Below are 16,237 nucleotides of genomic sequence, written 5' to 3' on the forward strand. Positions count from 1 at the left end.
TTGTCCTAAGCTGAAACTGAATGGGTTAAAAGCCCTGCTAAAGAGAGGCAGCTTTGGTTGTAAAGTGAAAAGTTTGAGTGGCTGGTTGGCTGGCTGGCCAGCCGACCAACTTAAAACTTAAAAGTTTGAGTGAAAAGTGGACCCTTGGAAATTGTAGGAGAGTTAGTCTTAAACGAAGAATAATAAATTAGGGCATATTGTATAGAATAAGTTGTCAGAAATTAACTGCTTATAAAATCTGTTCTGCCAGCAGGAAATATTAACAAATAGGGGTGGGTGATAGAATTAAAAAGTGGGGAATAAAACATATGAAGTTTAAACTGTTTGCTATATGCTGTTTTCTTAATTCACATAGAAATATAAGTAGTTAAATCAAAAGTGGTTTTGTATTTAATGTTAACAGTTTTCATTTGCACTTACATGTGTATTTTGTAGTGCATTTCTCTAAATTCTGGAACTAGGAGAAAAGCTGGAGTGTTTGTAGGAGGATGTAGGATGTAGTAAGATAAAGCAATGTAGGAAAAGTATGAAAATTTTTTTTAACTTGAGAATACTTTGTGCAGCATTGTTGCTTGTAAAAATATCTGGATAGGAATCATGAGAAATCTGAAGAGTGAATTTTATAGAGAAATCAGTGGAACTATTTTGTAGTGTTTAAGTCAAATGAAAGACTGCTCAGTAGGAACAGGGAGACAGTAGTTTCTTTTTCCTTACTCTTTGTTTTAAAAAGCCTTGTAGGGGCGCCTGGGTGGCTCAGTCGGTCGGTTAAGTGTCCGACTTTGGCTCAGGTCATGATCTCACTGGTTCATGAGCTCAAGCCCCGCGTTGGGCTCTTTGCTGACAGCTCAGAGCCTGGAGCCTGCTTTGGATTGTGTCTCCCTCTTGCTGTCTACCCCTCCCCTACTTGCGGTCTGTCTGTCCGTCTCTCTCTCTCTCAAAAATAAATAAAACATTAAAAAAAAAAATAAAGCCTTGTAAGTTTGCTCCATCTTAAGAATATTTCATATTAATGCCAGACTGTCTTGTCTGTATACTTTCCTCTAAGCAAGTGGAAAATTGGTTAATCATTTGGGTTTCAAAGGACTTTTGACTTTATAGAAAGTAAATACAATTTGCTTGGCAGTGAAGTGTATGTCAGTAATTAAAGAGATACTTTCTTTAATGTTTGTTTATTTTTGAGAGAGACAGAGACAGAATGCCAGTGGGTTGGTGCAGAGAGAGACACAATGTGAAGCAGGCTCCAGGCTCCGAGCTGTCAGCACAGAGCCTGACGCGGGGCTCGAACTCATGAGCTGTGAGATCATGACCTGAGCGAAGTCGGACACTCAACCGACTGAGCCACCAAGGCACCCCAAAGGGATACTTTGTTTAATGCACAAAGGTCAACAAAGTCTATATTAAAGACAGTGATTTCTTAAATTTGGGTTTTGTATCCACAAGGTATCCCTTATTATAAAGATTTAAAGGAACAAATTTAAAATTTATTTTTAAATATTTTAATAATTTTGAAAAATTTTATTAAAGATTTACAAGCCATTGACTTGGATATAAGTGTTAATTTCAAAGACAAGGTTTAAGCAATGAATAAGCTGTATCTGATAATGATGGTTCTATTTATTTACTTATATTTATAATCAAAAGTTGAGAAACTTTGTTTCATACAAAGTTTTTCATTTTTAAGTCAATGGGTTTGAGTATTTCAGTTTTAATATTAATACAAGTATATAAGTTTAGGAAATAAAAGAAAATATCCCACTGAATACCATTAATATTTTTTCTAACTTTCAAATCATGGAAGATTTGAGTGCAAATGATTATTGTTTTAGATAAACTTCTAGAAGTGGAATTCTTAGTTTAAAAGATACTGACATTTTTTAGTTCTTGGTACATAGGTTTAAATTTCCTTCTGGAATTAAAGCTCACCAATTAGGTCTCATCAGCAGAGGGCAGTGCCTTCTTTGCTTGATGCTGATCTACCTTTGTGCCAGTTAGATAATTGAAGAATTGTGTCTCTTTGTTTTACTTTGTACTTCTTTGATTATTGGTAAGGTTGAACTTTTTTTCTGTATTTATTAATCAGCTATTGGGGTTTTCTTTGTTAATTGAGTTACTTTCCTGTACATATTTTTCAATTTCACCATCTTGTACGTGTTCTGCTTTCAGGTAGAATGGCATTGTTTAATGTGTGGTGGTTTTGCAACACTCTGTACCTCCCAACTCCTCCCCCATCATGTTGAATTGCCCAGTATTTTTTTTTTTAAGTTTATTTATTTGCTTTTGAGAGAGAGAAAGAGCAGGAGAGGGGGAGAGAGAGAATCCCAAGTGAGCTCCACATTGTCAGCACAGAGCCTGATATGGGGCTCAGACCCACAAACTGTGAGATCATGACCTGAGCCCAAACCAAGAGTCAGATAATTAATCCACTGAGCCACCCAAGTGCCCCTGAATTACCCAGTATTACGAAAGTATTAGTTCCAACAAACATTTGGTAAAGTGTATATAAAGGCATAAAGTGAAATGCCAAGTAAAAAGGAACTGTAAAACTATCCCTTTCCTAATTGTTCCAGCAGTAAGAATTTTTTTTTTTTACAGAGTTATCTTCAGGCTGTAATTAGATAGACAAAGCATCTTTGCAGAAAAGAGGATTTTAAAGTTTTTTTTTTCCTAATTATCTTCTGTTAGGAAATTTGATGTGTACTTCTGTAAAGTATTTATATGTTACTAATAAACATTGAAGTTATATTGGAGTTAACTTGATTTGGTTGAAGCTCATGTGTCTGATACATTGAGTCGAATGAAGAGGAAGAAAGACTAGAATTAAATGCTTTGATATCTGCATCTATCAGGAGGAAGATTTGAATACTAGCCTGTAAGTGTACGTGTTTCCTTTTGGAAGCATTCATATTTTTCTTTAAAGTTTGTAGTTAAGTATTAATAACAGGAGCTTAAGGCAAAATTTGTCATCTTGGAGGTGATAATAGGAAGGAAGGAATACTACATGTATAATCGATATAATTCATTATAAAATAAATGTTAGGAAAGCAAATATTTTAAAGTTTAGGGGAGAAAAGGTAGTGGTAAGTATGCCATTGAATGATTCCTAAAGAAAACATTGAGGGATTTAAGGTTAGAAGAATTACTTAGACTAGAATGATCTTCTGATTCTTTTACTGCTTTGACAGATCTTTTTAAAAAAATAGGAAAAGGCATATTCCAGAAATTGTAGACTCAATGCCAGTAACTTTCATCTGTGATGGTTGTTAGTTTGTTTTATGAACAACTAGAAATTTCTAGTCTAGGAGCCAGAACAGATTCACTAACAATTCAGAGCAGAATACATTAATCTTTTTTCTTTTGTGAAGTGTGTTTTGTGTAGTGAGGACTGTAAACCAAATATTTCAGAAAGATATGTCATGATTTCATTATGAATAAATTAGAAAAATATAGACAGGATGGAGTGTTAAATGAATTTTAGCTGACTGGCAGTGTCCAGGGAATATCAGGGTCATCCCACAAGTAGGTCCTGTTCTTATTTTTAAAAACATTGAGTTGGAGGAAGGCGTATAAAGCACGTTAATGAAATTTACGAGCTGATTGGAGTAGCTACTACATCAAGTGGCAGAAAATTATTTCCAGATGGCCTGAGTAGATTGAAAGGACTGTCCGAAACCAACATAAAGTCAACATGAAGATCTAGTTTTGAGAGAGATTCCATTGGAAACAGTTTGAGGGTTTTGGTTATAGATGTGAGTTAATGAATTAAGCACTGCTGTTTTGGAGATCATAAATAAGCGCCCCCCCCCCCCCCGCCCTTCAGAATCCTGGAACCTGTTAATATGTTACCTTACAAGAGACTTTGAAGATTTGATTAGGTTAAGAATATTAATTAGGATGGGTGAATTATCCTGAATTATCTAGATGAACCCAATGTAATCCCAAGGGTCCTTACACAAAAGAGGGAGGAGAATCAGAAAGAGATGTAACAACAAACACAGAGGTCAGGGAGGATGGAAGAAGATGCCACCGCGTTGTCTTTGAAGATGGAGGAGGAGACCGTAAGCCAAAGGAGTCTACGTAGGCACCCTGTAGAAGCTGGAAAAGCCAAGGAATAGATACTGCCCTAGAGCCTCCAGAAGGAATGTAGCCCTGCTATCACCTCAATTCAGACTAGAGATTCTGACCTCCAAAACTGCAAGATGCATTTGTGTTGCTTTTATGCTACTAAGTTTGTGGTAATGTGTTTTTGCAGAAATAGGAAACTAAGAAAATACACTAGATTCCATTAACACAGTAATATATCTGGACGACGTCCATTTGGTGGTATCATACTTAAAAGAAATTAGCCAGGGGGCGCCTGGGTGGCTCAGTCGGTTAAGCATCCAACTCTTGATTGCAGCTCAGGTCATGATCCCAGGGTCGTGAGACCTCGCTGAACCTGCTTGGGATTCTCTTCTTCCTCTCTCGGCCCCTCCCCTGTGTGCTTGCTCGCTCGCTCGCTCTTGCTTGCCCTCAAAATAAATAGTTAAAAAAAAAAAAAAAAAGCCAGAATAGATCAAGAAATACCACTTAATAGTTGAAGAAGATAGGTGGAAGGGAAGTCGGTTTAGTTACCTTCGAATATTTTATCACGAGAGAGATAAATATTGTACAGAATTGGAACAGGAGAGGGAAGGTATCAGAAGGGAGATTCAGGGTTAGTTCACAGGAGGCTTTTGTAACCACTGGAGCTGATTAGTTATGAGTTATTAAGCCTTATGTCACTAGGCGGGAACTGCAGATGTACTATAAAATTGGTTCTAAATTCAGTGTGAGTACTGGATTAGATACTAAGGTGCTATACAGCTTTAAGAGTCTTTGATACTACGGTACCATCACTACAGAGAAGTTTTCTCTAAATGCAATTGTAGATGCAAAGATTCTCAGACATTGTATAGCTTTATTTAGTGAGCTACTTATGTGTCAGTTACTAGGTTGAGATGTCTGGATGTTATCTCATTTAATCCTAACAGCCTTATAAGATGTAATGTATACTATTAATCCCCCTTTTCATGTTTAAAAATCCTTGAAGCTTAAAGAAGTTAACTAAATTTGTCAAAGTTGATACTGTTAGTGAATAGTAGAGTATCTTGTTACTTTGACTGCCTCAAACTGAATTCTACAGGTGTCACAGGCCAAATATTCTTATTCTTTACCTTCTCCTGAAACTATTCTTTATTGAAATAAGAGTTTTTTTTTTTTTTTTAATTTTTTTTTTTTCAACGTTTATTTATTTTTGGGACAGAGAGAGACAGAGCATGAACGGGGGAGGGGCAGAGAGAGAGGGAGACACAGAATCGGAAACAGGCTCCAGGCTCTGAGCCCTCAGCCCAGAGCCCGACGCGGGGCTCGAACTCACGGACCGCGAGATCGTGACCTGAGCTGAAGTCGGACGCTTAACCGACTGCGCCACCCAGGCGCCCCTAAATAAGAGTTTTTGATGAATGATTCTTAATAATTTGTAGACTACTTTGTCTATCAGGCATGTTGCAAGACTATATTCACATTTATATTTTTTATAGTCATTTAGCTAGTGACAGGGCAAAAAGCCAAACTCAGTCTGTTGTTGGCACGTATTTTTTTCCAACTGATGCCTTCCAAGGGGGTCTTGTACGTTTATCGGCCTACTGCTTCTGCTATTTTATATTAGAGAATTGCATGGTTCCCTCTGGCTGCTTTGACATAGTTGTTTTCATTGACAGATTACATTAATTGTGAATATAGGCTGTAATAGTAGGGAGAGTGCTGCTCCTAGTAATATTTATTGAGCACCTGCCCTGTTGCAGGTGATAACACTAGTCATTCCATGTGGAAGAACTAATTCAGTTCTCACTGAAACCTCTGAAGTAGATAACCACCATGTCGTTTTTACATAGGAGGACGCTGCGCCCTACAGAGGTTACGTAATCTGCCCAGAATTGTGTTACATGGCTGGACCCAGAATCAAAACCAGGTCTTTCTGACTCTTTCCAGAATACCACAACGTCTGATTTTTTTCTTTTTCACTAGTAGTTTGTTGGAGTTATACTGAATTTTATGGTTCTCAGGCTTTTATATACAGCCAATAGATTTTTTTTCTTGAGGCTTGTTGGCTGAGACTGGATGTTGGTCAGAAATAACTAGAGCCCGAATTATCTCTACCCTTGTTTCTACTCTGAATATACTGCATATTCTAAACTTGATTGAAAAATACGAGATTTTTTTTCTAACTTGATGATGCTGTTTTCCTGCAGTTTGTAAGAAATGTGTTCGTGGTTTAAGGAATCTGTTCATTGTTGAAAGGTTACAGCAGTTAGTTTGGGCTGTATTTTCCTCATTTGGAAACAAAATAATTTTTCTCTGAGTCCTTGCCTTTCACATTTTTTGACTGTCACTCCCGTGGTACGACTTGAAATTTTACGTAGAGTCAGGTGTTTGGGCACACACAAAACTAAGAAGTTTTACCAAATAGTACTTACCTTTGCTGTGCACAATGCTATTGTATTTTTTACTCTGTTCCACTAAAAAAGTTGTGTCACATCCATTGTTTATATTTCTATTCTAATGTACTTCAACCCACAGTTTGAAAAACACTACTTTGCATTATCTCCAGGATTCTTTTCTCCTTTCAACCAAATTATATGTGGTGGTAATAATAGGTAACATCTATTTGTATTTACTTTGTGCTAGGTGCTGCATTAAGTGCTTTTTAAATGTGTTGTTTGTGTTAAACTTCTCTAAATGTAGAGGCTATTATTTTCATTTTACAGATGAAGGAACAACTTCTTATAGCAAGTGGTGGAGCCAGGATTTCCCAGACAGTTGATTATTGATCTTATGTTCTGATCATTACTTAAACAGAAATTTATTGTTTTTAAAAATTCATTCAGTAAGTATAATCTGAGTCTTACATCAGCACAAGTTTGTGTGCTTCTGAGAGATTCCTCAGCCAACATTCAGTTAACTCTTTTCTAAGATTATTCAATTTCAGCTTCGCTCTAGATCCAGTTAAGGACAGTACATTGCCTCTTATTGCTTGTCTGGGCACATCCCTTTATCTCTAGGTCACTTTTTTTTTTTGTTACTAAAAAATTTTTGAGTCCAACTCCTCATAACAATTATATTTTTGTCTACTTTCTCATTTGGGTCTCCATGCATGCATGTGTGTATATGTATATATTTTTAGTCATGCAGTGTTTATCATCTTTAATATCTGTGTATTGTTCATTCCACTGGGGTAATGTATTATAGTATTAATTAAATAATTTGCTTATTCTTAGGTAGTTATTGGAAAGAACTTGAGCTTTGGGCAGTGGTAGACCACAGATTGAATTTACCACTTAATTAGCTTTATGACTTCTAGCTATTCTTGAACTTTTGTGCCTCAGTGTTCTCATCTGTAAAATGGAACTACAATATTTAACTATCATAAAGGCTATTGGTGTTTCTATTTAAATACATAGTGCCAGTGTTCATAGTTACAGTAAAGTCTATCAATTTCAGCATAATTTCTGAGTCTCTTTTTCCAGTGAAGGCATTGATCTGGATACTAGGGACCTTTTTGCTTTGCAAAAGTAGAGACTGAAAGGGGTGTCTGGGTGGCTCAGTTGGTTAAGTGTCCAACTTCAGCTCAGGTCATGATCTCACAGTTGTGAGTTCAAGCCTCACATTAGTCTGTTTGCTGTCAACACAGACTTTGCCTCAGATCCTCTGTGCCCCTCTCTTTCTGCCCCTCCCCTCCTTGCGCTCTGTCTCAAAAAAAAAAAAAAAAAAGGTAGACTGATGGATAAATTTGTGCTTTGAAGAAGTCAATAAAATATTGCTAACATTCACTGAGCTTTTAAAAGGTAATTTTTAAACCTCCAGTTTTGAAACTTCTATATCTGCCTGTAGTGTTTTTCTTCATAAATTATATAAATACAGATGTACAGCTTTAAGGTTTAAGAAAGGCATTTGTAAAGGAAAGAGCATCTAAAAAGAAACTTAAATGTTATAGAAGGATTACAGTGCTCACAAATAAGAGATATTTAAGGGTGGTCATCTGTAAAGCACTGAAACAGGGCTCTGCCTCCTCTGTGTACGAGACACTTAGTTTGCTATTTCTGAGCTCTCAGAGATTCATTACATTAGTGAAAAATGATCCAAAACTGCATTTCTGCCTCCTCACCTGCCACTTTACCAGTTCGACTTTGAAATCACTTTCAGAAACATATCTGTTCAGCCACCTCATAGTCAAACTGAACAAGGTTTGGTTTGCACCTCTTAATACCATTTGACCATGCCAAATGCCTTTAATTTTTGGCGTTTGTCCTGGTGTTCATTTTTGCAACCCCTTTCTCTGTACCACACAGGAATTTTTGGTATACCTTAGCTTATATGTTCTTGGTTGTTTTCTTAACTACAAATTTCTCCTCACCCATACTCATGGCTTTGATTCTGTGACTTTCCAGTTTCTAGCCTGGATCTTTTGTGTTCCAGATCCGTATTCCCATGTCTGCCTGAATTTCAGTAGGCATCCGGAATTTAAATTCAATGTGTTTCATCATTACTCCTGAGTCAAAACAATGCATATAGACATAAATGCGTGTTTGATATTTTGTCTGTGTTCCCCATCATAGTTAATGATGTGGTATGTATTTAATCAATAAGCAGCATTTTATTAAGGGTATGAGTATGCTATTGGGAATTGTGAGCTATGAAATCTATAAATTTTAGTTCACACCCATTCCCTGGGCATCATCTGAAACAGATGTAACCCTTTTGAGTATCATCTCAAAACAGGTATAAGAGAATCTGTTAGTTGTTAATGTGAAACTAAATAAATTTATGTACCACTAAACTTAAATCTTCTTGTACATAGTAGTTCACAAATGTTGGTTCCCTCCTCTTCCCAAGTCATCTTTTCTTCCTGAAATGTATTAACATAATACCTTTTTCACTGTCTCTTAGATAATGGATAGCACTTGAGGTTCTCTTGCTGGTCTTTTGCTTGAATGGTTATACTACTTTATGATATAGTCTGTATTTTAATTTTTTTAACAAGTTATAATTTAAATATAGATTATGGAGCATTTTATCAAAAGGTACACTGATCTGTCTTGTGTGCTCTGTTGGCTGAGTTTTTTTCTATGGCAAGTTGCTTACTGCTGAAATAAGTGCTATTCAGTACATTAAATGAATATTAGCTTTGGCTCAGGCTTCATGAAAATATGATTCTCCAAGCTTTTAATTACCAGAGAAGTAGTTTTCACTGTTGTTCTTTCTTAAGATCCATATATAAACTTTTCTGCGTTCCTTTTCTTTGCTTTAAGGTACAGAGAAGGAAATAGAACAACAGTAATAATAAATTGTCTTAATTTTTCATAAGTTTTTTAACTCATAAATGGTCAGAATATATCCTTTATAAATGCATGCTATATATTTCATTTTTAAAATTCTTAGAATTTTACATTCACGTTTTTACAACTTTTTTTAATGTTTTATTTTTGAGAGATGGGTGTGCAAGTGGGGGAGGGGCAGAGAAAGATGGAGATTGAGGATCTGAAGCGGCTCTGGGGTGACAGCCTAGAGCCCAGTGCAGCGCTGAGATCATGACCTGACCCAGAGTCAGACACTTAACAGACTGAACCACCCAGGTGCCCTACATTTTTAGAATTTGCATTTAAGTTGTCATACTTTAAATTATCTTTTTTTTTTTTTAATTTCTCATTAGTTTATATAATCTCAAAGATTACTGTCTCCTTTCTAATTGTTTTCTGTTAGTGAGCATTGTTCTCAAGGATAATTTTTATTACATTGGTAAATAATGAAGAATCATGACCTTATTTAGAGAACCACTTTTTTGAAAACAAAATTCCTTTCTTAATGTCTTTGTATTTCTCCTATTTTCTGTATCTTAATACTGCTTATGGAAAAATTCTTTCTCTGCTTAAACCAGAGTTTTAACTCTTAAGTCTGGTTCTTGTATTGATTGTATCTGTCATTCCATACCTTTTCTAATATTACTGTTACCTGTAGTCCCTTTGTGTCTGTAGTTTTGAAAAGCTGTGAAAATTCTCTGAATTTTTAGGATACCCTACCAGGTAGGACTGTTTACCATATGAAAAGAGACTTTGTCCTTTAGGTTAGCTTCTTAGTGGTCTAGTAAAGGTCTGTGTCTTTAGAGATTCCATATTTGAAATATCAACATTATTTAGATGAAAATGGAAGGAAATATGATTCATATAAATCCCTGAAATTTACTTCAAAATATGTTCTTAGAAGTCCTAAGTGAGTGTTTTGCCCATGATTAAACAAACAAACAAACAAACAAAGCAGAAGAATTTAAGAAGCTAGATATAAGCTTCTTCATGTCAGGGTTTTGTCTTTATAACCCTCTGTGGGCTCTCATTATGTCTTGGTTCGATTTAAACTTTGGGGGGAAGGAGTATATACATGGGTGGTTAAATCTCATGGGGAACACCTGATTGTTGGATTTACTGTCATGGGATTTGTTCAGTATGGTGCCATTTATGGTGCCATTCCTGACTAATCCAAGAAATTGTGAATTCCAGGATTTTAAATGTCTTGCCTGATTTAATGAATCTTTCTCCAAATGAACCTTAGAATTATTTAAAGTTCTCTAAAATCTCAGTAAGGTTTGCATTAAATATTGAGTCAGACTGTAGCTTTCAGTCCAGGAACATGGTATGTTTCTGTTCAAATCATTTTTGAGTTCTTCAGCAAAACTTTGTAATTATTTTAGTTACAGATTTTGTAAATTTCTTAATGTTTTTTTTTCTTCTTTGCTAATGTTTGATATTGTTTCCCCACTGTATTTTCTTAGTGGTGATGCAGGTTATATAGAAAAGTGCTTGGATTTTCTTTACTAGCTAAAATCTTAAACTTAGTTTCAAAAGTTTGTTATTCTTTTAGTTAATAAATTACAGTGTCTTTGTAGAACTGGGAATTGACTTCTAACTTTACCTTTAATTTTTAAATTATTTTCATTTTTTTTTTTTAAGCTCTTTTCACTTATGGATATGAAACCTCCCATCTCTCGAGCCAAGATGATTCTTATCACTAAAGCTGCTATTAAAGCTATTAAGGTAAGAGTAAAAATATTTAATTTGAAAAATTTTTTTGGAAATTTTGAAAATATTGTTAAACATGAGAATTCAACCTGTTAGTTTAGGCCTGAATCAGAGAGCAGTAACTAGCTTTTGCTGAAGGTGTATGATAATAAAGTACAGTGTATTTGCGTTGTAACATATTATTTCAAAACCCGCTTTTTTCCTTTTGTTGTTCTATAGTATCTCCCCTTTATATTGTTTCAAGCTTTGTTGAGGTATAATTGACAAATAAAATCGAATATATTTAAGAATAGAATTGGACAGAACAGAACATGATGGTTTGGGGCTCCTGGGTGGCTCAGTTGGTTCAGCACTTGACTCTTGATTTTGGCTTGGGTCATGATCTCACATTTGTGAGATCTAGCCCTGCGTCAGGCTCTGCGCTGAGTGATTTTTTTGGGATTCTCTCCCTTTCTCTCAAAATTGTTTAACATTAAAAAGAAAAGAGGAACATGATAGTTTGATACATACATTATGAAATGATTAATACAGTCAAGCTAATTAGCACATCAGTTGCCTCACATAGTTGCCTGTGTATGTGTGTGTGTGTGTGTGAGAGAGAGAGAGAGACTGACTCAGAAAGTTGAATTAACTGAAATGGAGAGTAGAATCAAAGGTGTTTCTATTATTTTATTACACTGTTCTTATCCCTCATAAAGTTGCTTGATACACTGCTTTATTAAGGCTTATTGATTAAAAATCTAAGAAAAGGAACTTCTTTTCCAAGGGAGGGGGTGTAGTTTCTGTGTTATTTATTTATTTCATGTTTGTTTATATATTTGGAAAGAGAGTGTGTGAGTAGGGGAGGGGCAGAGAGAGACCCAAATAGGCTCTCCCTTATCAGCACAGAGTCAGACAAGGAGCTTAATCCCACTAACCATGAGATGATGACCTGGGCCTAAATCCAGAGTCGGACGGTCAGCTGACTGAGCCAGCCAGGCACCCTAGTAGTTTCTGTTTTACTTAATTTCTTTCTGATTTATATTCACTTGTTGACTAAGGATTATTTCTCATGGTTCACTACTATTATCTTGAGAATTATTCAGATTTTGCAAATTTTAAGGTTTCAAGTATTTTCTAATTATATTACTGAAAATGTGGAAATATGTAAACTATAGTAATTTTCTTCTAATTCTTTTCAGCTTTATAAGCATGTAGTTCAAATAGTAGAAAAGTTCATCAAAAAGGTAACTATTCATTTCATTATTACCTCATTTTAGTTATCAGTATTTGTAATTTACTTTTTTCATTGTAATCTGGATGCTTGCTTTTAAACCCACTCTACAAAAAAAAGTTGTCACTAGGCTTGAGTTTGTTTTTAAACAAAACAAAAACAAATTTATAGCAGTACTGTTGACTGAGCACTGAGTGTGAGGTAGGTACTCAGCCAGTCTTTTGTACTGTGCTGGATGCTTCCCTGACATTCGTCCCCTGCTGTTTGCCCTGTCTACTTTGTTGACATTTAACTAATCCTGGAGTATTTCAAAATGAAATCACTTTGTAAAGTTTTTCTTTCTAATTTTTTTCTGCTTCTGCCATAATTAAATCATTTTTCAGTTTCACAGTTGTATCTGGTTTTATAACCATGTGATTAGCACACATCTGTCTCACCAGAGGACTGAGAACGGATACTTAAACCTCTGTCTTCTTCCCCAACCTGGAGCTGTGTCGTGTGGTATATACTAATAAATGTGTGTGGCATTGTCTTTGATCCATGGCCTTTGAATACTAGCTAAGAGATGAGAATTAGAGTCCCAGTAGACCAAAAAATGGCCAGTAGAAGTTTTTATAGTAGCACATCAAAGTGTAAATAAGTAAAAGAGAAAAAAATTAAAATCACCTGCATGCCACCACCCCAAATGACTTTGATATTTATATCTGGATCTACTCATTTTTTAATTGTGTACATGTACATTCATAAAAGGGAAAATGGTGACATTGATAACCTGTTTTTCCCCACTAAATTTATCATAAACATCTGTAGAGTATTCCATCACATGATTGTTTCCAAAGTTTATCCAGCTGGTTCTGTGTTGTTAGACGTTTCACTTCAGTGGCTGTCCTTAAAGAGAAAATTAGATGCGTCTTAATTGTTTTCCTTATGGTAAATTTCTAGACGTAGAATGGTTGGATCAAATAAGGCTTTGCTTTTATTGCTAAATCATCTTCCAGAAAGATTGTACCACCAGAAATGTATATAAATATCTCTTTTCTTGTTGATTTGATAAGACAAAAATGGTATCTCCTTTTAGCTTTTGTTTTCGCTGGTACTATGCTTTAGTAGAATTAAAATTGATGCTATTAAAATTACCTTTTTAATAATTTCAAAAGGCAAAAATTATTTTTTAATCAGGATAAGTTGGAGTAGGAGGTATCATAATAAGTGGATTTGTATGGAAGTGGCTTAGGGATTGGTAAAGTAATGTTGATTCCAGGAAATTGTGGGGAGATAGAAGGATCAGAGGGCAATGTAAATTATTGGGGATTTGAAGTATCAAGATAATTGATTGTTCTGTATGGATCTGTGAACTTTGACAAGCTAGCCAATAAGAGCTAAATATTCAGGCACTTTCTAAATAGAAACACTCATTACATGTATAGAATTCTATAAAAGGGAGATAAATGCGTGTCAAATTGTGATTTTGCTTTTCTTGTATTGACTTTACATTTTTACCTTTGTAGTGTAAACCAGAGTACAAGGTTCCAGGATTATATGTAATTGACTCAATTGTGCGACAGTCTCGTCATCAGTTTGGAACTGATAAAGATGTTTTTGGGCCAAGATTCTCTAAAAACATAACTGCCACATTCCAATATTTATATCTTTGTCCATCTGAAGATAAGGTATAGTAAAAATCATTTTTACATTAAAACTTGTATTGTTATTTCTATATTTATTTGAATCTGTTTATATTATGTATTTGAAATGTACTATACTATTAGAATTGTGTGGTGGTCTCTGAACTTGAAACAAAATCCAGTGTTTTCTGTTGTGGTCATCTCATGTTTAATTTATTGTGAAGTTCTTCAGGAATGTTGTACTGTTGAAAAAGGAGCACCATCTTACTTTAAAGAAGACATTGTTGGAAAGATTTACTTGTAGTTGAGTGATAAATTCTACAGTGGAGGAAGGCAGTACTCCTCTCATATTGTTGCTTATTGCAGAAGAAAGGGACCAATAATTGATGGCTTTCTCCTGCCTGTAGAGACGCTAGAGCATAAATGGTATTCATTAGCAATCAGACTACAGTATTTAATTCCTTGTATTTATAGCTGATTTTACTATGTACCGTTGAAAGGTAGAAAAACTTTACAGACATTTATAGAACTCCCAGTAGGTGGGAGAAATACACTGCTAAATCTACTCAGAATAATGAAGAATGAGGACATTTACAGTAAATAGTATATAAATTTGAGTGTTGTAGATATTGTATTTATGTTCTTGGAGGAGTATTCTTACGGGATAAGTATACAGGAGAAAAGATCATATCTTGAGTAGGACATAAGAGTTACTCCCATGAATAATACATCTCTGGCTCTCCATATTTATTGCTCCATAAGATTACTTACCTATCAGTTAAAGATCAGTTTCGTAAATATTTTAACTGTTATAATTATCCTGAAGAAATCCTTCTTCACTTCATTTACTTTCCTCAGATAACTTTTTTTGTCGGTGATGGCATTTTTTTGTAATCATAAATGAAATGAAAATTTCAAATACATTTTTTATTATTATTTGGATTATCCAGGTTATATTTCTTTTCTGATTCTCCCCCCCCCCCCCCCTTTTTTTCCCCCTTCTTTGTTTTTTACTTTATCAGAGTAGTTTTTAACCAGGTTGTAATTCTGAAGATAACTTTTTTTTTCTGTTTGTGAAATAGATTTAGTACAGAAATACTAGCCTTGGGATTTTTTTTTTTTTAGTAAGACGTATAATACATTATTTATGCAAATATTTATTGTATATTCATGTTTTGTTACACATAACAGAGTAAAATAGTTCGCGTGCTGAACCTTTGGCAAAAAAATGGAGTATTCAAAATTGAAATTATTCAGCCTCTTTTGGACATGGCAGCAGGAACTAGTAATGCCGCTCCAGTACCAGAAAATGTTACTAATAATGAAGGTATGGTCAAATATATCTATGAGCTTAGAAAATGTTACAACTTTTTCTGCACGTGAAGTTTGAAGTCTGTTTGTACTGGTGGAATTTTTCCATAAAAAGAAATTGGAAGTTATGGTTTACTTTCCATAATTCTTATTTCTAGTAAAAATATGCTCTTTCAGTATTTGCTGTAGTACCACGATCTGTGTTTTTACTATATATTAAAATGAATGGAATGTTGTTATAGTAAAAAAGCTTAATGGAGTTCAACAAGGAAAATGTGTAGATTAAAGTTTTTGTAGGTCTTAATGACCTTTTCTTTTTTAGGCTCACCTCCACCTCCAGTTAAAGTTTCTTCTGAACCCCCCCAAGCCACTACAAACTCTGTACCATCTGTACCACAGTTGCCTAGCTCTGATGCTTTTGCTGCTGTGGCCCAACTGTTTCAGACAACTCAAGGTCAACAGGTAAACTACCTGTCTGGAGATTAAATTCCTTGCAGTTAGGTACTATTGTCAGTTTTGATTTTCCTTTCCTAACTAGTGAGGACATTCAAGGGAGGAAATATTTCTACTTTTCACCTGGAAAAGCCTTCAGTAGGAAGGTAATGGAATAGGGATAAATAGAGAAGATGTGGGAAAGGTGAAAAATAAGGGAGCCACATACTGAGAAATGGCAATACCTCTTTGAAGAGAACCTCAGAACTGCTGACTGGTTGGTACTGTTGCTCATAATTCTAGCATTTCCAATTAACTTCAAAATTATTTGGATTGGAGGTGAATTTTACATTTTTCTAGAAAACGTTTATTTACCTTGTCTACAGTTCAATGTATTTTCTCTTTTTGACCATCATTTTCTGCCTTTGGGGTGTCAGCATATATTTTTAACCTTAAGTGACCCCAATCCCTGATACTTACAACAGACTTAACAATTACTAAAAGGTGTTTTCTTTTTCCAGTTTACTTTGTGCCTACGCTATTTTGAGTCACCTTTAAGAATTTTTTCT

At 35.0% G+C, this 16,237-nt stretch overlaps 1 protein-coding gene across 4 annotated transcripts in view; it reads left to right on the top strand.

Moving 5' to 3' along the window:
- The window catches only part of SCAF4 (SR-related CTD associated factor 4), a 61,137-nt gene that overhangs the window by 12,397 nt on the left and 32,503 nt on the right, over window positions 1–16,237 (top strand). For all 4 annotated transcript variants that reach the window (XM_045436882.1, XM_045436884.1, XM_045436883.1 and 1 more), the window contains exons 2-6: window positions 11,019–11,102; window positions 12,269–12,313; window positions 13,809–13,970; window positions 15,117–15,252; window positions 15,559–15,698. In XM_045436882.1, coding sequence (XP_045292838.1) covers window positions 11,019–11,102; window positions 12,269–12,313; window positions 13,809–13,970; window positions 15,117–15,252; window positions 15,559–15,698 — 567 coding nt within the window. The remainder of the gene's footprint in view (window positions 1–11,018; window positions 11,103–12,268; window positions 12,314–13,808; window positions 13,971–15,116; window positions 15,253–15,558; window positions 15,699–16,237) is intronic.

The sequence above is a fragment of the Leopardus geoffroyi genome, chromosome C2 (genome assembly GCF_018350155.1).
Source record: "Leopardus geoffroyi isolate Oge1 chromosome C2, O.geoffroyi_Oge1_pat1.0, whole genome shotgun sequence".
Classification (NCBI taxonomy): Eukaryota; Metazoa; Chordata; class Mammalia; order Carnivora; family Felidae; genus Leopardus; species Leopardus geoffroyi.